The sequence below is a fragment of the Carcharhinus amblyrhynchos genome, chromosome 14 (assembly GCF_965287045.1).
Source record: "Carcharhinus amblyrhynchos chromosome 14, sCarAmb.v2.hapA, whole genome shotgun sequence".
NCBI classification, from domain to species: domain Eukaryota; kingdom Metazoa; phylum Chordata; class Chondrichthyes; order Carcharhiniformes; family Carcharhinidae; genus Carcharhinus; species Carcharhinus amblyrhynchos.
In genome coordinates, this window is record NC_137337.1 from 6,368,453 (window position 1) to 6,385,611 (window position 17,159).

The following is a 17,159-nucleotide window of genomic DNA, read 5'->3' on the forward strand; positions in this document are numbered from 1 at the left end:
GCTGGCTCTCTCTTCGTTGCCAACTGCAGGGTACAAAATTCAAGGCTCACACTTGGAGACTCCTGTTTCTCTTGTTTCATTCGTCTGAAATGGTTACTTTTTACTTTATGTAAGATCTGAATTATTTCAGGTGCAGCAACTAGATTCATTACCAATGATGGAATACCCTTGCCTGGATAGGTGCAGCTCCAACAACACTCAAGAAGCTTGACACCATCCAGGACAAAGCCAGCCCGCTTGACTGGCACCACATCTACAAACATTCGATTCCTACACACTGCTGCTACAGACTATCTACAAGATGCACTGCAGCAATTCACCAAAGATCCTTAGACAGCGCCTTCCAAACCCCACAACCACTTCCATCTGGAAGGACAAGGGCAGCAGATAAATGGGGACACCACCACCCTGAAAATAACCCTCCCAAGTCACTCTCCATCCTGATTTGGAAATTTATCGCCGTTCCTTTGCAGTCGCTGGGTCAAAATCCTGGAATTCCCTCCCTAACACCATTGTGGATCAACCCACAGCACATGGACTGCAGGGATTCAAGAAGGCAGCTCACCACCACCACCTTCTCCAGGACAACTAGGGATGGGCAATAAATGCTGGCCAGCCAGCGACGCCCATGTCCCATGAATGAATAGTAGAATAGTCAATAATAATTTTCAAATCCAACATTCATGGATAAACCAGCTGGTCACTCAAGATGGGCATAAAAGACCCCAATGCACTGGTTGCTTTCCGTGCTGCTCAGGACAATATCTATCCTTCAACCTACATCACCAAGGATAGGTTATCTGGTCATTTGTCTCATTATTGTCTATTTGTGAGCTTGTTGTACACATGCCACATTTCCTACATTACAAGGACACCACGGTAACACAGTGGTTAGCACTGCTGCCTCACCGCGCCAGGGACCCAGGTTCAATTCCCAGCTTGGGTGGCTGTCTGTGCAGAGTTTGCATGTTCTCCCCGTGGGTTTCCTCCGGGTGCTCCAGTTTCCTCCTACCGTCCAAAGTTGTGCGGGTTATGCTGATTGGCCATGCTAAATTGCCCCCGAGTTTCAGGGGGACTAGCAGGGCAAATATGAAGGGGGTGTTTACGGAGACAGGGCCCGGGTGGGATGTCTACGGAGATGGGGCCCGGGTGGCATTGTTTACGGAGATAGGGCCAGGATGGGATGTCTATGGAGATAGGGCCAGGATGGGATTGTTTACGGAGACGGGGCCCGGGTGGGATTGCTTACGGAGACAGGGCCCGGGTGGGATTGCTTACGGAGACAGGGCCCGGGTGGGATGTCTATGGAGATAGGGCCAGGATGGGATTGTTTACGGAGATAGGGCCCGGGTGGGATGTCTATGGAGATAGGGCCAGGATGGGATTGTTTACGGAGATAGGGCCCGGGTGGGATTGTTTTCAGTGCGGGCTGGATCGGTCGAGAGGTGTAGGAAGCAGTAATCAGTTTCTGAGTTTTCAATTATAATTCCCCCCATCTCCTGTTCATCTACACATCGAATGAAATCACCTTCTGACAATCAGAAGCAATCGCTGTTTACAGTGCTTGCGACCTGCAATCTGAGAAATGTGTCATTTTCTCAAACATGTCAATAGCGCAGAGAGGGGTAATAATGATATAAAGTGCTCACGATCTAATCAACACTTGGAGATTTCACAACAACAGAAGCAAGGAGAATTATTAGTCCCTCCATCACACACAATCTCCTCACCAACCTTGCTGCCTTCTGTTGACTGTTTTTTTATACAGTCTGATGTGTCACAGAGGTCATTACAGAGCAGCCATAGGAACAGAAGGAGGCCATTCAGCCCCTTGAGCCTGCTCTACCATTCAGTTAGATCACAGAGGGCTGAGAGGGTCTCGACAGGGTGGATGTGGAGAGGGTGTTTCCTCTTGGGGGGAGAATCTAGAACCCGGGTCACTTTTTTTTTTAAGAAAAAGGAGTCACCCATTGAAGAGGAAAATCCTTTTTCCTCGGGTCGTGAACTCTTTTGCTCAAAAACCAGTGGGGGTGGCTCTTTGGATCTCTCTAAGCTAGAGGTATAGTGCTGGATTGATCCTTGATAAGCAAGGGGGTGAAAGGCTCTGGGGGTGGGGGGGGGGGTGAATGTGGGTTTGAGATTACAATCAAATCAGCCAGGATCTTGTTGAATAGCAGAGCAGGCTCGATGGGCCAAATGGCCTTCTCCTGGTGCTAATTTGCAGCGTCGTATCGAAAACAGAAAATGCTGGAAAACCTCAGCAGGTCTGGCAGCATCTGTAAGGAGAGAAGAGAGCCGATGGGTGCTTTGTCAAAGGGTCATCTAGACTCGAAACGTCAGCTCTTTTCTCTCCTTACAGATGCTTCCAGACTTGCTGAGATTTTCCAGCATTTTCTCTTTTACTATCTCCACCATGTCTCGCCTCATCAAACCCTTTCATAATTTTAAAGACAGTGGGTTAGCACTGCTGCCTCACAGCACCAGGGACCCGGGTTCGATTCCCGGCTTGTGTCACTGTCTGCGTGGAGCTTGCACGTTCTCCCCGTGTCTGCGTGGGTTTCCTCCCACGCTCCGAAGATGCGCAGGTTGGGTGGATTTGCCATGTTAAATTGCCTCTAGTGTCAGGGGGACTAGCTAGGGTAAATGATGGGATTGTGAGGGTGGGGCCTGGGTGGGATTGTGGTCGGTGCAGATTCGATGGACCGAATGGCCTCCTTCTGTGTGGTAGGGATTCTATGACCTCCCGCAGGTCAGCACTCAGTCTCCACATTTCGAAGAAGAGCTTCAAGCCTGTTCAATCTTCCCTGATGCGTACACCAGTTATTCCTATCAGTAACAGAGACTGCAAACAGGCTGCAACTGTTCCCATTATGTACAACTCATCAACTACAAGTCACACAGTGACGACTGAATTCAGTGACAGTAGAATCATAGAGGTTTACAGCATGGAATCAGGCCCTTCAGCCCAACTTGTCCATGCTGCCACTTTTTCTTAACCTCCTAAGCTAGTCCCAATTGCCCACGTTTGGCCCATATCCCTCTATACCTATCTAACCCAGGTAACTTCTAAATGCTTTTTTAAAAAGACAAAATTGTACCCATCTCTACTACTACCTCTGGCAACTTGTTCTAGACACTCACCATCCTCTGTGTGGAAAAAATTGTCCCTCTGGACACTTTTGTATCTCTCCCCTCTCACCTTAAACCCATGCCCTCTAGTTTTAGCCTCCCCTATCTTTGGGAAAAGATTTTGACTAGCTACCTTGTCTCTGCCCCTCATTACTTTATAGATCTCTGTAAGGTCACCCCTCAGCCTCCTACGTTCCAGGGAAAAAAGTCCCAGTCTATCCAGTCTCTCCTTATAACTCAAGCCATCAAGTCCTGGTAGTGTCCTAGTAAATTGTTTCTGCACTCTTTCTAGTTTAATAATATCCTTTCTATAATAGGGTGACCAGAATTGTACATAGCAGTACACATCATGTCTGATAGTGATCAACTGCTTCCAGCGAGGGGGAATAAACACAAGCATTGAGTTGTACAGAAACACAAAGCCTGATGTCCCGTCCAAGAGACGGGTAGGAAAATATACATCTCTACATCAGCCTGGCTACTTTACAAAATTATTTATGATGAGGAATGGACACTGTCTTTACCCTGACGTGCCTGGATAGCCACTACTCATGCTAGCTTTCAGAAATTCAGCACAGACCATAAGGAGGCGCTAATGCTCCCTGTGATCGCAGAAGATCAAATTCTAAACAACTGCACCAACCTTTACCACAGGTCCAGCCCAGGGAGACGGGCTGGCTACAAGGACAAAAGGGATCCGGACTCCTCCGGCAAACCTCTCAAGATTCCAGACCTGGAAAAATTCATCCCTGGTCCAGGAGAGGGAATGGGAGGTCGATCACATGACCTCCACCAAGCTGCTAGAACCTGGGATATTGATGCGAGAGACTGAGGCCAGGTAGTCTCCCTGGTTTATCCCTCTGTTATTGTCCCCGTTCCGTCTGTGGGTAAAATAAACCAACCATTTTATTTTATCTGACTGAGAGTTTGCTGTGGGGTTATTAATCAGGAAACGTTCCAAGGGTTGGGGAAAATAGGCCCCACTTGTAAAGGGGGAAATCAAAAATATCCTTCTGTTTATGGATGGGTAGTGAGGGGAGAAAACAGGACTGTTTAAATTAATTCCCCCTCCTGTCTGTAACACAGGAGATGGCCTTGCGGTATTCTCAGGAGACTATTAATCCAGAATAAATTACTGCGGATGCTGGAATCTGAAATAAGAACGTAAGAACATAAGAAATAGGAGCAGGAGTAGGCCATCTAGCCCTTCGAGCCTGCCCCGCCATTCAATAAGATCATGGCTGATCTGAAGTGTCTCAGTTCCACATTCCCGCCCTCTCCCCATAACCCTTAATCCCCTCTCATCAAAAACCTATCTACCCGTGACTTAAATATATTTAGCGAGGCAGCCTCCACCACTTCAATGGGCAGAGAAGAGTGAAGAAGTTCCTCCTCAACTCTGATCTAAACTGCCCCCCCCCCACCCCCCCCTTATTTTAAGGTTGTGTCCTCTAGTCTTGCTATCCTTTCTAAGCAGGAAGAATCTCTCTACCTCTACCCTATCCATCCCTTTCATTACCTTGTAAGTCTCAAAAAGATCCCCCCCTCATCCTTCTAAACTCCAATGAGTACAGACCTAGTCTATTCCGTCTCTCTTCATAGGCTGACCCCCTCATCTCCAAAACCAAAGAGAAAATGCTGGAAAACCTCAGCAGGTCTGGCAGCATCTTTAAGGAGGGAAAAGAGCTGACGTTTTTAGTCCTGATCATCCTTTGTCAAAAGCTGATGACAAGGGATTATCTGGATGGGGGCGTGGAGAGTGGGGGGGGTGGAATTATTTTTACCTTGAAATGATTGAAGCGAATAGGGACATACTTGTAATTACAAATGTCATACTGTTCACAAACCTCAGGGTGTGGCAAGTGCTGGACACAGAGATGACCAACGGGTAGACACTTGTGGAAATAAACCTGCTGGGCTTATTGCAGGGGAATGGGACTAACTGGACTGCCCTGGAGAGACAACATAGGCTCAATGGGCAGAATGGCCTCCTCCAATGGCAAAATGACGATATCTTTAAGGCTGAAGGCACTTTATGGTGAAGTAATAGTCAACGTTGTAATGTCGGAAATATGCCAGGCAATTTGCACACAGCAAGATCCCACACACAATGTGACAAATGACCAGAAGATCTGATTTTAATGATGTTGGTTGAGGGATAAATATTGGACAGGACAACAGGCACCGTGGGATCTTCCTTCTGTCCAGCTGAGAGTTCGATGTCTCGCCTGAAAGAGAACACTTCAGGACAAAGTATCAGCCTGGATTGTGAGCTCGAGTCTCTGAAGTGAGCCTTGAACCCATGACCTGTGAACTCTGATGAAAGATTGGCGCTGTGGGCCAAGGCTGACAGAAATGCCACCAACAGGAGACGCCGGGATAACGTTCTAGAAACTTCTGATCATGTAGGCCAGAAAGGATTCTCACCTGGTGACAACAAACCACGCAAGCTCCCCAAAGTCCGGCGAAGCCCTCATGTACGTCTTGATGTGGGGCATGGCTCGGCTTCGGCCTGTGAGTTCGGCTGACCAGCGACTGTGGAAGACACGCGGGAGAAGAAAATAAGTCAACTCTGTGTCCCCAAAAACAAAGCAGCAAACTGTGTTCCGTTCTGGTCACCTCACTATAAGAAGGATGTGGAAGCATTGGAGAGAGTGCAGAGGACATTTACCAGGATGCTGTCTGGTTTGGAGGGTAGGCCTTATGAGGAAAGGTTGAGGGAGGTAGGGCTTTTCTCTTTGGAGCGGAGGAGGATGAGAGGCGACTTAATAGAGGTTTATAAGATGATGAGGGGGATAGATAGAGTGGATGTTCAGAGACTATTTCCTCGGGTGGGTGTAGCTGTTACTAGGGGGGTATAACTATAAGGTTGATGGTGGGAGATATAGGAGGGATGTCCGAGGTAGATTCTTCACTCGGAGAGTGGTTGGGGTGTGGAATGGACTGCCTGCTGTGATAGTGGAGTCCGACTAGGAACTTTCTAGCGGTTATTGGATAGGCACATGGAGCACACCAGAATGAAAGGGAGTGGGATAGCTTGATCTTGGGTTTGGACATAGCTCGGCACAACATTGAGGGCCGAAGGGCCTGTACTATGCTGCACTGTTCTATGTTTTTAACTGCTGCACATTACAGACGGGGTCTCAGACTTACTGCAGAGACTGAGTAATAAAAATCACAAAGCTCCACTTAACTTTTCATCATAAAGGAATCATAGTGTAAGGGGAAAAAGTTCTAATAGGTTATTAAAGATTTTTAAACCATTCATATTAAAATACTGACAGAACTACCAGCATTGAGTTAAATGACTTTAAAACAGATTTATAAGCTAACAAGAAAGCACTTCACACACATATGAAATGCAGCAAGAGATTTAAGTGAGCGATTATGATTTAAAAACACACATGCTGATATTTTGAATGTATTAATGCCTTTTTAAGAATCACTGTTCACTTTGGGCAAAGGCAGATTGCTGCAAAGTATTATGGTAAAGGGTATTAGGACAAATCCATACTTCTAAGGGAATATTGAAACCTTGGAAATATGCAAGTCTCAGTATCAGCAGAGATTTTAATGGTAAGAACATTCAGGACACTATTAGATTTCGTGAATAGGGTTGATTCACTGTCCAGATAAGATGGATGCATGCCCGGACGTGAAATCATGTGTTAGTCTGGTTTGGCAATGATCTGTAGGGGAATGTATGGGAAAGTTCGCTTTGAACTCTGTAGCTAGTATCTGAGGTTATTAGGCAATAGATCAAGCTGGTTCGCCAGAAGAGGAAGATACGTCCGGATTGTAAGGATTAATGAAATGTCATTTTGCCAGAGGGCAAGATGCAATTGGCTAAAGTATATGACAGCTGGTATTGTTGATTTATGTATGTTGAAGATGATTCTAAAGCTAACGAAAGGTGAGAATAATTGATAAGAAAATACATGATTGTTCCTTCTATGAATCCATCGCAGGAGATGCAATGACTAGACCTAGATTAGAAATGGGTGGTTTATTCCACGCACTCCCATTCATTCTTCAGGTGAGATGGCAGTGTGTTGGGAATAGGATTAGTACTTCAGTTTTCTGGGGACAGTGGTTCAAGTCCCTCTGTGACAGCCAATTAATGAGTACATTTGAAATTGGAAACTAGTTCCGGTGAAACAGTCATCGATTGTCGGAAAGACCCATCTGGTTCACTGATGTCCTTTTTTAGGGGAGGAAATCTGCTGTCCTTACCCGGTCTGGCCTACTTGTGACTCCAGAACCACAGCAATGTGGCTCATTCCTTCCTGGCCCTATGAAAAAGCCGGCGAAACACTCAGCTCAAGTTCAAGGGCAGTTCAGGGGGAGCAAAAAGCCTTCTTAGCAACACCCACATCCCAGGAAAGAACAAGTTTTAAAAATTCGGCTGTGTTATTGAAAAGCAACAAAACGCAAGGAACTAGAAGGTAATAAAAAAACCAAGTCCCCATTCTCCTCCTCCACCCCTATCGCACAGAGAAAGCCCTAGACTTCTCTCCACATTTACCAGTGCATTTTATTAGAAGGATGAAGGGGTGGAAGATATTGAATAATAATAGGAAGGCACCACCCACGAGGAACTGCAATGGGTCAGAACGAAACGTGGTGTCATTGTGTTACAGACGTCTGCCTACAAGCAAAGGCACCCGGCCTCTGACCAAGGACACTTGTGTGTGTGCGCCCCAGACAACAGACTCATTACTGCTGCCGTCACTCTCCTTCAGAGAGCAGTGAGTCAGACTCTCAGAGGAGGAATAGGTGAGTATCCCTGGCTTCTCAGTTTGAGTTTACATCATCAGAGACAGGCTGGGTTGTGGCACTGACACACTGCGTTAAATTTATAACCCGACACCCAGTGAGTCTATAAAACAATTATCTTTCCATTAACGTTGCAGCCACCTGAGATTTACAGGTCTGAGCAAACGATACTGACTCCTTTTGTGGCTGTCTTCTCTCCCCAGCTAACAACTGCGTTCCTTGGGCCAGGAGTTTGCCCTGCTCCCTTGGTTTCTCACGCTCCGCTAGGAATTGTAATTAAAGGACTCAAGAGAAAACAACTAGTGTCTGACTACCTGCTCATTGCTGTTATTTATTAGTAACGAGAGGGATGGACAACAGTGCAGGATCTCACCATGGGAGTAGGAGAGATGATAAAGCAATGGTTGAATGGCCCATTCCTTCATTCCTACGACGCCAAGGCTGAGTACTTAAGACGACAGCCGGCACGTGTGAAGTGGCTCAGTCGGTAGAGCACTCACCTCCAAATAAGAAGGTAGTGGATTCGAGCCCCAAAATCACAACTCCACCAGCAGGGTGTGAAGGCTTTGGAGAGAGGGTGCGAGAAAGGTTTACCAGGATGTTGCCTGGTCCAGAGGGCATTAGCCATGAGGATAGGTTGGACAAAACTGGCTCGTTTCCCCTTGAATTTTGGAGGCTGAGCTGATGGAAGTTTACAAAATTATGAGAGACGGATAGAACGGACAGTCAGAGTCTTGGTCCCAGGGTAGAAATGTCAATTACTAGGGGATATGGGTTTAAAGTAAAAGGGAGAAAGTTTAAAGGAGATGTGAGAGGCGAGTTTTCTTTCCCCCCACAGAAGGTGGTGTGTGCCTGGAATGCGCTGCCAGAGGAGACGGAAGGAGCAGATGCAACAGTAATGTTTAAGGAGCATTTTGACAGATGCGTGAACAGTCAGAATGGAGGGGTACAGACCGCTTGGAGACAGAGTCTTCAGTTTGGAAAGGCGATGTGTGTCAGCAGGGGCTTGGTGGGTTGTACAAAACTCTGGTGTGGCCGCACTTGGGAGTATTGTGTACAGTTCTGGTCGCCGCGTTATAAGAAAGATGTGGAGGCATCGGAAAGGGTGCAGAGGAGGTTTACCAGGATGTTGCCTGGTATGGTGGGAAGGTCTTATGAGGAAAGGCTGAGGGACTTGAGGTTATTTGCGTCAGGCAGAAGGAGGATAAGAGGTGATCTAATTGAGGCATACAAGATGATCAGAGGGTTAGATAGGGTGGACAGTGAGAGCCTTTTTCCTCGGATGGTGATGGCTAACACGAGGGGACATAGCTTTAAATTAAGGGGTGGTAATTATAGGACGGATGTCAGAGGTAGGTTCTTTACTCAGAGGGTAGTAAGGGCGTGGAATGCCCTGCCTGCAGCAGTTGTGGGCTCGCCAACTTTAAGGGCGTTCAAATGGTCAGTGGATAGGCATATGGATAACATTGGAATAGTTTAGGTTAGAGGGTCATTAGATTGGTTCCACTGGTGGGTGCAGAGGGTGGAAGGGCCTGTACTGCGCTGTGATGATCTATGTTCTAATGGCCTGTTCCTGTGCTGTACTGTTCTTTGACTCTCCAGTGCACTGCTGAAGGCAGTACTATTGAAGGTGCCTTTCTTTCTAATTCCACCCTTGTCAATTTGTTACAGATCATTGTCGGTGGACTGCCAGTAAAAATGCAGGCTACAATGTACAAGTCGTGACAAAACCTTCTGCCCTATAATTTTCTAAACACAGAAAATATTTTACCGTACGGATCTTCAACATGTCAAGGCACAGGAGAATCATGGAAGAGGAGGCTGATATTCTCTGGAGCTCAGAAGAAAGACAGGCAATCTCAATGAAAACATGCAAGTTTCCGAAGGTAATCGGGTGTCCTTCAGGGGACGGCGAGGATACGGAAGAAAGATTCTGGAGGGAATCGACAGGATGGACGCCGAGCGGTTTCGTCCGCTGGTCGGGGAACCTCAGACACTCTCAGGATAAGGGGCCGATCATTTAAGATTCTTCAATCAAAGGGTTGTGAACCTTTGGAATTCGCTGCATCGCTGATCACAGGAATTCTCTGCCCGAGAGTGTTGCGGCTGCTGAATCGGTGAGGCCAGGATCGACAGATCTTCCACCTCAGGGAATTAAGGGATATGGGGAGCGGACGGGGAAAATGGAATTGAAGCCCAAGATCTGGCGTGGATGGCGGAGCGGGCTTGATGGGCCGAATGGTCCAATCCTGTCCCTGTGTTCCTGTCCCTGGAGCTTGTGCCGGCCTTGTAAAAACCCAACAATCCGTCCCGCGCCCCCACCGCCTGCCATTTCTTCCCCCCACCCCCCCCACCAAATATTTATCCCGTTCCCTTTCACAGGTTACTCATGAAGCCGCTTCTGCCGCCACCTTTTCATTCAGCGTCTCCCAGATCACAACAACTCGCGGTGCAAATAAATTTCTCCCACTGTCCACAGGACCAGGGGGGCAATGATCTTAAATCTGTTGCCCCCCCGCCCCCCATCCCCCACCCCCTTTCCCACATTCCTGCCCACCAGGAACAGCTTTCCTCCCTTTCTGTTCCGAGTTCTCAGTGATTTGAATATCTCTCTATTTAATTCACACCTTAACAATCCCAGCTTCTCCAGTCTCCCATCCCTGGGAGAACAAATCAGCAATTGACGATATAAGAAAAAAGATCTGTATGACGATTTGCATTTATATTGTGTCATTAAGCGTAGAAAACATCAGTGCAGATAGGACACTAAAGAGCTGAACAGGAATAAAGAATTGATTGCTGAGCTGCGCTTGAAGCGACGAAAGGGTTGGCCCCGCAGGCAGAAGGAGCCAGTTAACCAGAGGACACAGATTTAAGGTAATTGGCAAGAAGTCAAAGATAAACTTGTTTTAGCGATCGGATTGTGCTGAGAGGGGGGTGAGGGGGGTTGGATTTTAACGTCATTTCCAAAAGGGAATGGGATAGATATTTGAAAAGGAAAACTTCACAGGGGGGTAACGGAGATACCGTGGCACAGAGGTTAGCACTGCCGTCTCACAGCGTTTGGGGAGCCGGGTTCGATTCCCAGCTTGGGTCACCGTCTGTGAGAAGCCTGTGCCTTATCCCCGTGTCTGCGTGGGTTTCCTCTGGGTGCTCCGGTTTCCTCCTATAGTCTGAAAGACACGCCGCTAAGGTGCATTGGCCGTGCTAAATTCTCCCTCAGTGTACCCTAACAGGCACCAGAGTGTGGTGACCAGTGCATTTTCACAGTAACTTCATTGCAGCGTCAATGTAAGCCAACGTGTAACACTAATAAATAAACTTTTTTAAAGAGCGGGTACGGGGTGTGGAGAATGGAATTAGTTGACTCAGACATAGGTAAGGTGGGCTGAATGGCCTCCTTCACTGTTGGACGATTGCAGAAGCAATGAAACGTGAGTTTAGGAGGTTGAAAGTCTGCCTTTGACCAGGAAAAATTTAGGATTGGTAAAGTTACTGATTAATATGGGATACAAGGCCATAAGAACATAAGGGAGGGGACAGGAAAAGCAGCAGGCCATTCAGCCCCTCAAGCCTGGTCCACCAGTCAACAGATCAGATCAGCCATGATCTTGAAGTTCTGGGTGAATTGTCATTCCTATCGCACACTGTGCTAACAAACGTGTGAGAATCCTTCAGAAATGTTAGACGGTTTTACTTAGATGGGCTAATTGTTCAAAATCAATTATTTGCTAATGTTAGGAAGAGGCGCAGAATGTCTGCTACTGGGAGAAAAATGGGAGATGTGTTCGCCAGAAGGCCACGTTTCCAAGACAACCAAGAAACAGCCAGCTCCATGGTAACCCGATTGGTGATAGTGATTGAGGGCTGCTGATTGGCCCATTTTTTGGTTTCATTTAGTCACAGATCAGTTGTAATTTCAGGAAATCCGACCAATCATTACTCACACCCAGAGTGTGGTGCCTTGTGACTTTGTATTACAATTACGAAGATAAGATCATTACAATCCGGGACTGTGTCCTTAAATTTAGGTTAAACGAAGGAGTCACGTGGCCTGTTCTGCCTGACAGTAATCCTGGGTGGTTTGATTGTTGGAGATCAAAGGAAGGCTTAGATTGTTTTACCGAGGAGATGGTGCAAGGTATTTACACTCGGAGACAATGGCGGTGGTCTCCAAACTTACGGCAAACAGATTCGGAGTCTCTGGGGCAAAATTTCCTATCCCGCCCGCCATGGGAAATGGAGCGGGCGAGAGGCGGACCATGGAAAGATTCGTTGACGTTGGACGGGATTTTCCGGTTTTGGAGTGAGTGCCGTTGGAAAATCCCACCCTCCCTGTTGTGTATTCATGTTTGTTCCCAGTTGGAACAAGGTCACTTTAAGAGTCCAATCATGTGATGTATTGATGATGGCATCAGCTACTTACACCGTCTATCCTAACAGCCTGTAGAGTAAATACCTTTCTAACAAAACTCTTGCTTGTACCTTCATGGTCTGAAAGACAATCCTCCAAAAATATCACACTCCCAAAGTCCAAGAAAGGTACAGTGGGCATTGAGCTGTATACGGCTGTACTGTAAACTGTTCATTTACTTCCAAGACAAAAGGATTTTGTGATCAAGGATAGCCAATTAGCATTTCTATCTGAATGCAAGGTTGTGTTGGAGCAGGCTGTTTTTGAGGTCAGGTTACAGGCTTCCATACAAATCAATGAATATCACTAATGGCAGAAGTTCTACGTGGTCACCAGAGAGAAGTGGCTGCCCAACATTGCGAGACACCACAGCCAGATGCAGGAGAGGAACGGTTCCTAGTCAAAGGGAAGATTCAGAAGGATCTTGGGGTCCGGGTCCATAGGACTCTTAAAATCAGCCTCGCAGGTGGAGGATGTGGTTAAGAAGGCGTAAGGTGTACTGGCCTTCATCAATTGAGGGATTGAGTTTAGGAGTCAGGAGATAATGCTGGAGCTTTATAAGACCCTAGTCAGACCCCACTTGGAGTACTGTGCTCAGTTCTGGTCACCTCACTACAGGAGGGATGTGGAAGCTATTGAAAGGGTGCAGAGGAGATTTACAAGGATGTTGCCCGGATTGGGGGGCATGCCTTATGAGGATAGGTTGAGGGAGCTCGGTCTTTTCTCCTTAGAGAGACGAAGGATGAGAGGTGACCTGATAGAGGTGTATAAGATGTTGAGAGGTATTGAGCGGGTGGATTCTCAGAGGCTATTTCCCAGGGCTGAAATGGTCGCTACGAGAGGACACAGGTTTAAGGTGCTGGGGAGTAGGTACAGAGGGGATGTCAGGGGTAAGTTTTTCACTCAGAGGGTGGTGGGTGAGTGGAATCAGTTGCCATCGGTGGTGGAGGCAAATTTGATAGGGTCTTTTAAGAGACTTCTAGATGAGTACATGGGACTTAATAGAATTGAGGGTTATAGATAAGCCTAGTAGGTAGGGATATATATCATCGGCGCAACTTGTGGGCTGAAGGGCCTGTTTGTGTCGTAGTTTTTCTATGTTCTATTCCTGAAACCAGTCTGAACATTTTTTGGACAAAAATAGAAAATGCTGGAAAACCTCAGCAGGTCTGACAGCTGCTGTGGAGAGAGAATAGAGCCAACGTTTCAAGTCTAAATGACCCTTCGTCAGAAGGGCTGTTGGAATTTGGAAGGAACAGGATTTACTGCTGCTGGTGGATTTAAGGAACTTTCTGCAAACTGAGGAAACAGTAAGTTAAAGTAACTGACAAAATGGGGAAATGGAAATCCAATGGAAGCTAAGTAATTATGGATTGAAATTCTGTGAGGAGTGCAATGAGTTATATACATAAAAGTGGAACATTTCTATCGGTTAATGTCCACATCGCCTACAAAAATAGTGTTTAGTCAACTTTGTTTTAGTTGTGTATTACAGTAAAAGTTTTAACTCATTAAATTTTGTCACATCATTCTTTCAGCAAGTAATTGGAAGTTATCTATAGGGTTTGTCACACTCCGCACAGTCAGATTTTCCCTGGTCACATGGTGTCTCTGGTCCACAGATGAACATTATGCTTCTGTCTGCCACGGTACCAACAGGTCGCACTCTCACCTCTGAGACAAGAGGATGGTGGGTTTGCATTCTACTCTACTTGAACACAAAATCTAGCCCATTACTCCCAGTGCAACACCGTGGGAGTGCAGCACCTTGAAGGTTTCATGAAAAGGCCCTATCTGGCCTCTCAGATGGATGTGAACACAATCTCATGGTGCGCTGTTTAAATAGACTCTGTACACTGTTTGCTGTCATTGCTGTTTAAATGATGCTGTAGACTGCTGCAATTAGCTGTTTAAATAGACTCTGTAGACTGATTGCTGCAGTGTACTACTTAAATAGACTCTGTAGACTGTTTGCTGCAGTGTACTACTTAAATAGACTCTGTAGACTGTTTGCTGCAGTGTACTACTTAAATAGGCTCTGTAGACTGTTTGCTGCAGTGTACTACTTAAATAGACTCTGTAGACTGATTGCTGCAGTGTACTACTTAAATAGGCTCTGTAGACTGTTTGCTGCAGTGTGCTACTTAAATAGGCTCTGTAGACTGTTTGCTGCAGTGTACTACTTAAATAGACTCTGTAGACTGATTGCTGCAGTGTATTACTTAAATAGACTCTGTAGACTGTTTGCTGCAGTGTACTACTTAAATAGACTCTGTAGACTGTTTGCTGCAGTGTACTACTTAAATAGGCTCTGTAGACTGTTTGCTGCAGTGTACTACTTAAATAGACTCTGTAGACTGATTGCTGCAGTGTATTACTTAAATAGACTCTGTAGACTGTTTGCTGCAGTGTACTACTTAAACAGACTCTGTAGACTGATTGCTGCAGTGTACTACTTAAATAGACTCTGTAGACTGTTTGCTGCAGTGTACTACTTAAATAGGCTCTGTAGACTGTTTGCTGCAGTGTACTACTTAAATAGACTCTGTAGACTGATTGCTGCAGTGTATTACTTAAATAGACTCTGTAGACTGATTGCTGCAGTGTATTACTTAAATAGACTCTGTAGACTGATTGCTGTTGTTGCTGTTTAAATAGACTCTGTAGACTGATTGCTGCAGTGTACTACTTAAATAGACTCTGTAGACTGTTTGCTGTTGTTGCTGTTTAAATAAACACTGTGGGCTGTTTACTGTGTAAACAGACTCTGTAGAAATTTTGCTGTAGTGTGCTGTTTAAATTGACTCTCTAGGCTGCTGCCATATGCTGTTTAAATAGATTCTACTTTCTCAGGGAATGGATTTAGTCTGTGGTGAAACTGACTGCTCGCTGCGCAAGTCCCTCCCCGGCCTCCAGCTCATTGGCTGACAAAGTAGTGTCAATAACTATCTGAACAGTGAGTAAATGCTCGTGGGTCACAGGTGAGCGAATATTCCATCAGTGCTGTCACCCTCCAAGGTTAAATGACAGTTAAGGTTCGATGTAACTTACCAGAAGAACGAGGTAAGCCAAGGCTGTTTCTGAGCAGTGTCAATGGCGTAAGGAAGTGAACCCCCGGCTAAGGAAAGAGAGAGAGTCTATTAGAAGTAATCCTTTTCCAAGGGGTAAATGATCAGGAGTATAAAAATTCACATTTAAATATCTTTAAGTTTTTCTTTTACGCAAAGCTGTCACTTAAGTAACTAAGTTTACAGATCTTCTGATATATTATTGTGCAGGATTACAACAACTTGTATTTATTTTACCTTTAATGTAGTATAACTCTCTCCAAGGCACTTCAGAGATCAATCTTCACACACAATTTGACACAGGGAGACATTGGACACACACATGCACAAATTCATCAAGGAGAATTTAGGGACCTACCCGGGTATCCTTCCAAGCTTGTTCTGACATTCTCAACAGTTGGGTAAACCTATTCAAAGAGGCTACAGTTAATACAAAATGAGATTTGACGGTTTCATATTATCCCATTGTATCTCTACACAGAGGCCATTCCACCGATTGGCACCGACTCTCTGAAAGACCATCTTACTCAGGCCCTTCCTGCTTCCCTATCCTCACTAACCCCACACATTTACCCGGCCAATCCACCTCATCTACACATTTTTCAGACTGTGGGAGGAAACCGGAGCACCCGGAGGAAACCCACGCAGACACGGGGAGCACGTGCAGACTCCGCACAGACAGTGACCCAAGGTCAGAATCGAACCCGGGTCCCTAGCACTGTGAGGCAGCAGTGCTAACCCACTGTGCCATCCATCTGTGTGTTTTAGCCAAGTTAAACATGGCCTTTAAATCACAATTTGTTGCCCAATGTGGGGATGGGAGATGACGGTCAGGGAACGGTTCCACGTACGTGCTTGACAGCATCAGCGAGGGTGGAGGTCCTTTATTCCACAGCCCAGTTACACTGACACAGATGAAAGTGCCTTTCAATGGCACCGTCACTTTCAGACACACCAAGACCCACTGACAGAATCACAGAGTCCCTACAGTGCAGGAGGAGGTTACTCAGTCCATCGAGCCTGCACTGACAACAATCCCTGTGACCCCCACACACTTACCCTGCTAATCCCCCTGACACTAAAGGAGCAATTTAGCACGGCCAATCCACCTAAGCCACAGATCTTTGGACTGAGAGGGGAAACCGGAGCACGGGGACGTAACCCATGCAGACACAGGGGGAAGGTGCAAACTCCACACAGACAGTGACCCGAGCCGGGAATCGAACTCGGGTCCCTGGCGTCGTGAAGCAGCAGTGCTAACCCACTGTGCTGCCCAGGTCTGATTCTTCTGGACATAGTTCAATCAGACTTTTATTGTTATGTATAAAAGATGGACGTTCTTAAATTCCTTAACCAGAGTTATTGAAAACAGAGTGAAACCTCCACCAAACGGAGGGAGACATCTGCGACCTGGCCTAGAGCTAAGAGGCTCCGCTTAAACGCCCAGTACAGCCATTTTGTTTCATCAACTCCCAAGGTCAGTAGGTTGGGGGCTGACACACATCGGTTACTGATGGGCTGGGGGACCTGGAGCAGCTGAAAATATAGACACTGGAACTTTAGATGAGCTCAGGTTGATGGAAGGTGGAAAATCAGAGGTCAGGCATGAGTCAAGTCTGAAAGTAACAACAGCGGGGTGAAGGGTTCATTAGAACACAGGAAGTACGAGCAGGCAGAGCAAGGGTGTGACTGATCTTCATTACGAACTCCGCTCGTCCCTTCAAGAGCTGAGCCAGGGAGGGAGAACGGTGATGGTACTGAGGTTGGGAGAC

At 46.5% G+C, this 17,159-nt stretch overlaps 1 protein-coding gene across 1 annotated transcript in view; it reads right to left on the minus strand.

The window, feature by feature from the left end:
• The window catches only part of tdp1 (tyrosyl-DNA phosphodiesterase 1), a 92,690-nt gene that overhangs the window by 43,223 nt on the left and 32,308 nt on the right, over positions 1-17,159 (minus strand). The window contains exons 11-13 of the mRNA XM_080202101.1: positions 15,746-15,794; positions 15,371-15,437; positions 5,557-5,664 (exon numbers count right to left, since the gene is read on the minus strand). Of these exons, the coding sequence (XP_080058227.1) occupies positions 5,557-5,664; positions 15,371-15,437; positions 15,746-15,794 (224 nt within the window). The remainder of the gene's footprint in view (positions 1-5,556; positions 5,665-15,370; positions 15,438-15,745; positions 15,795-17,159) is intronic.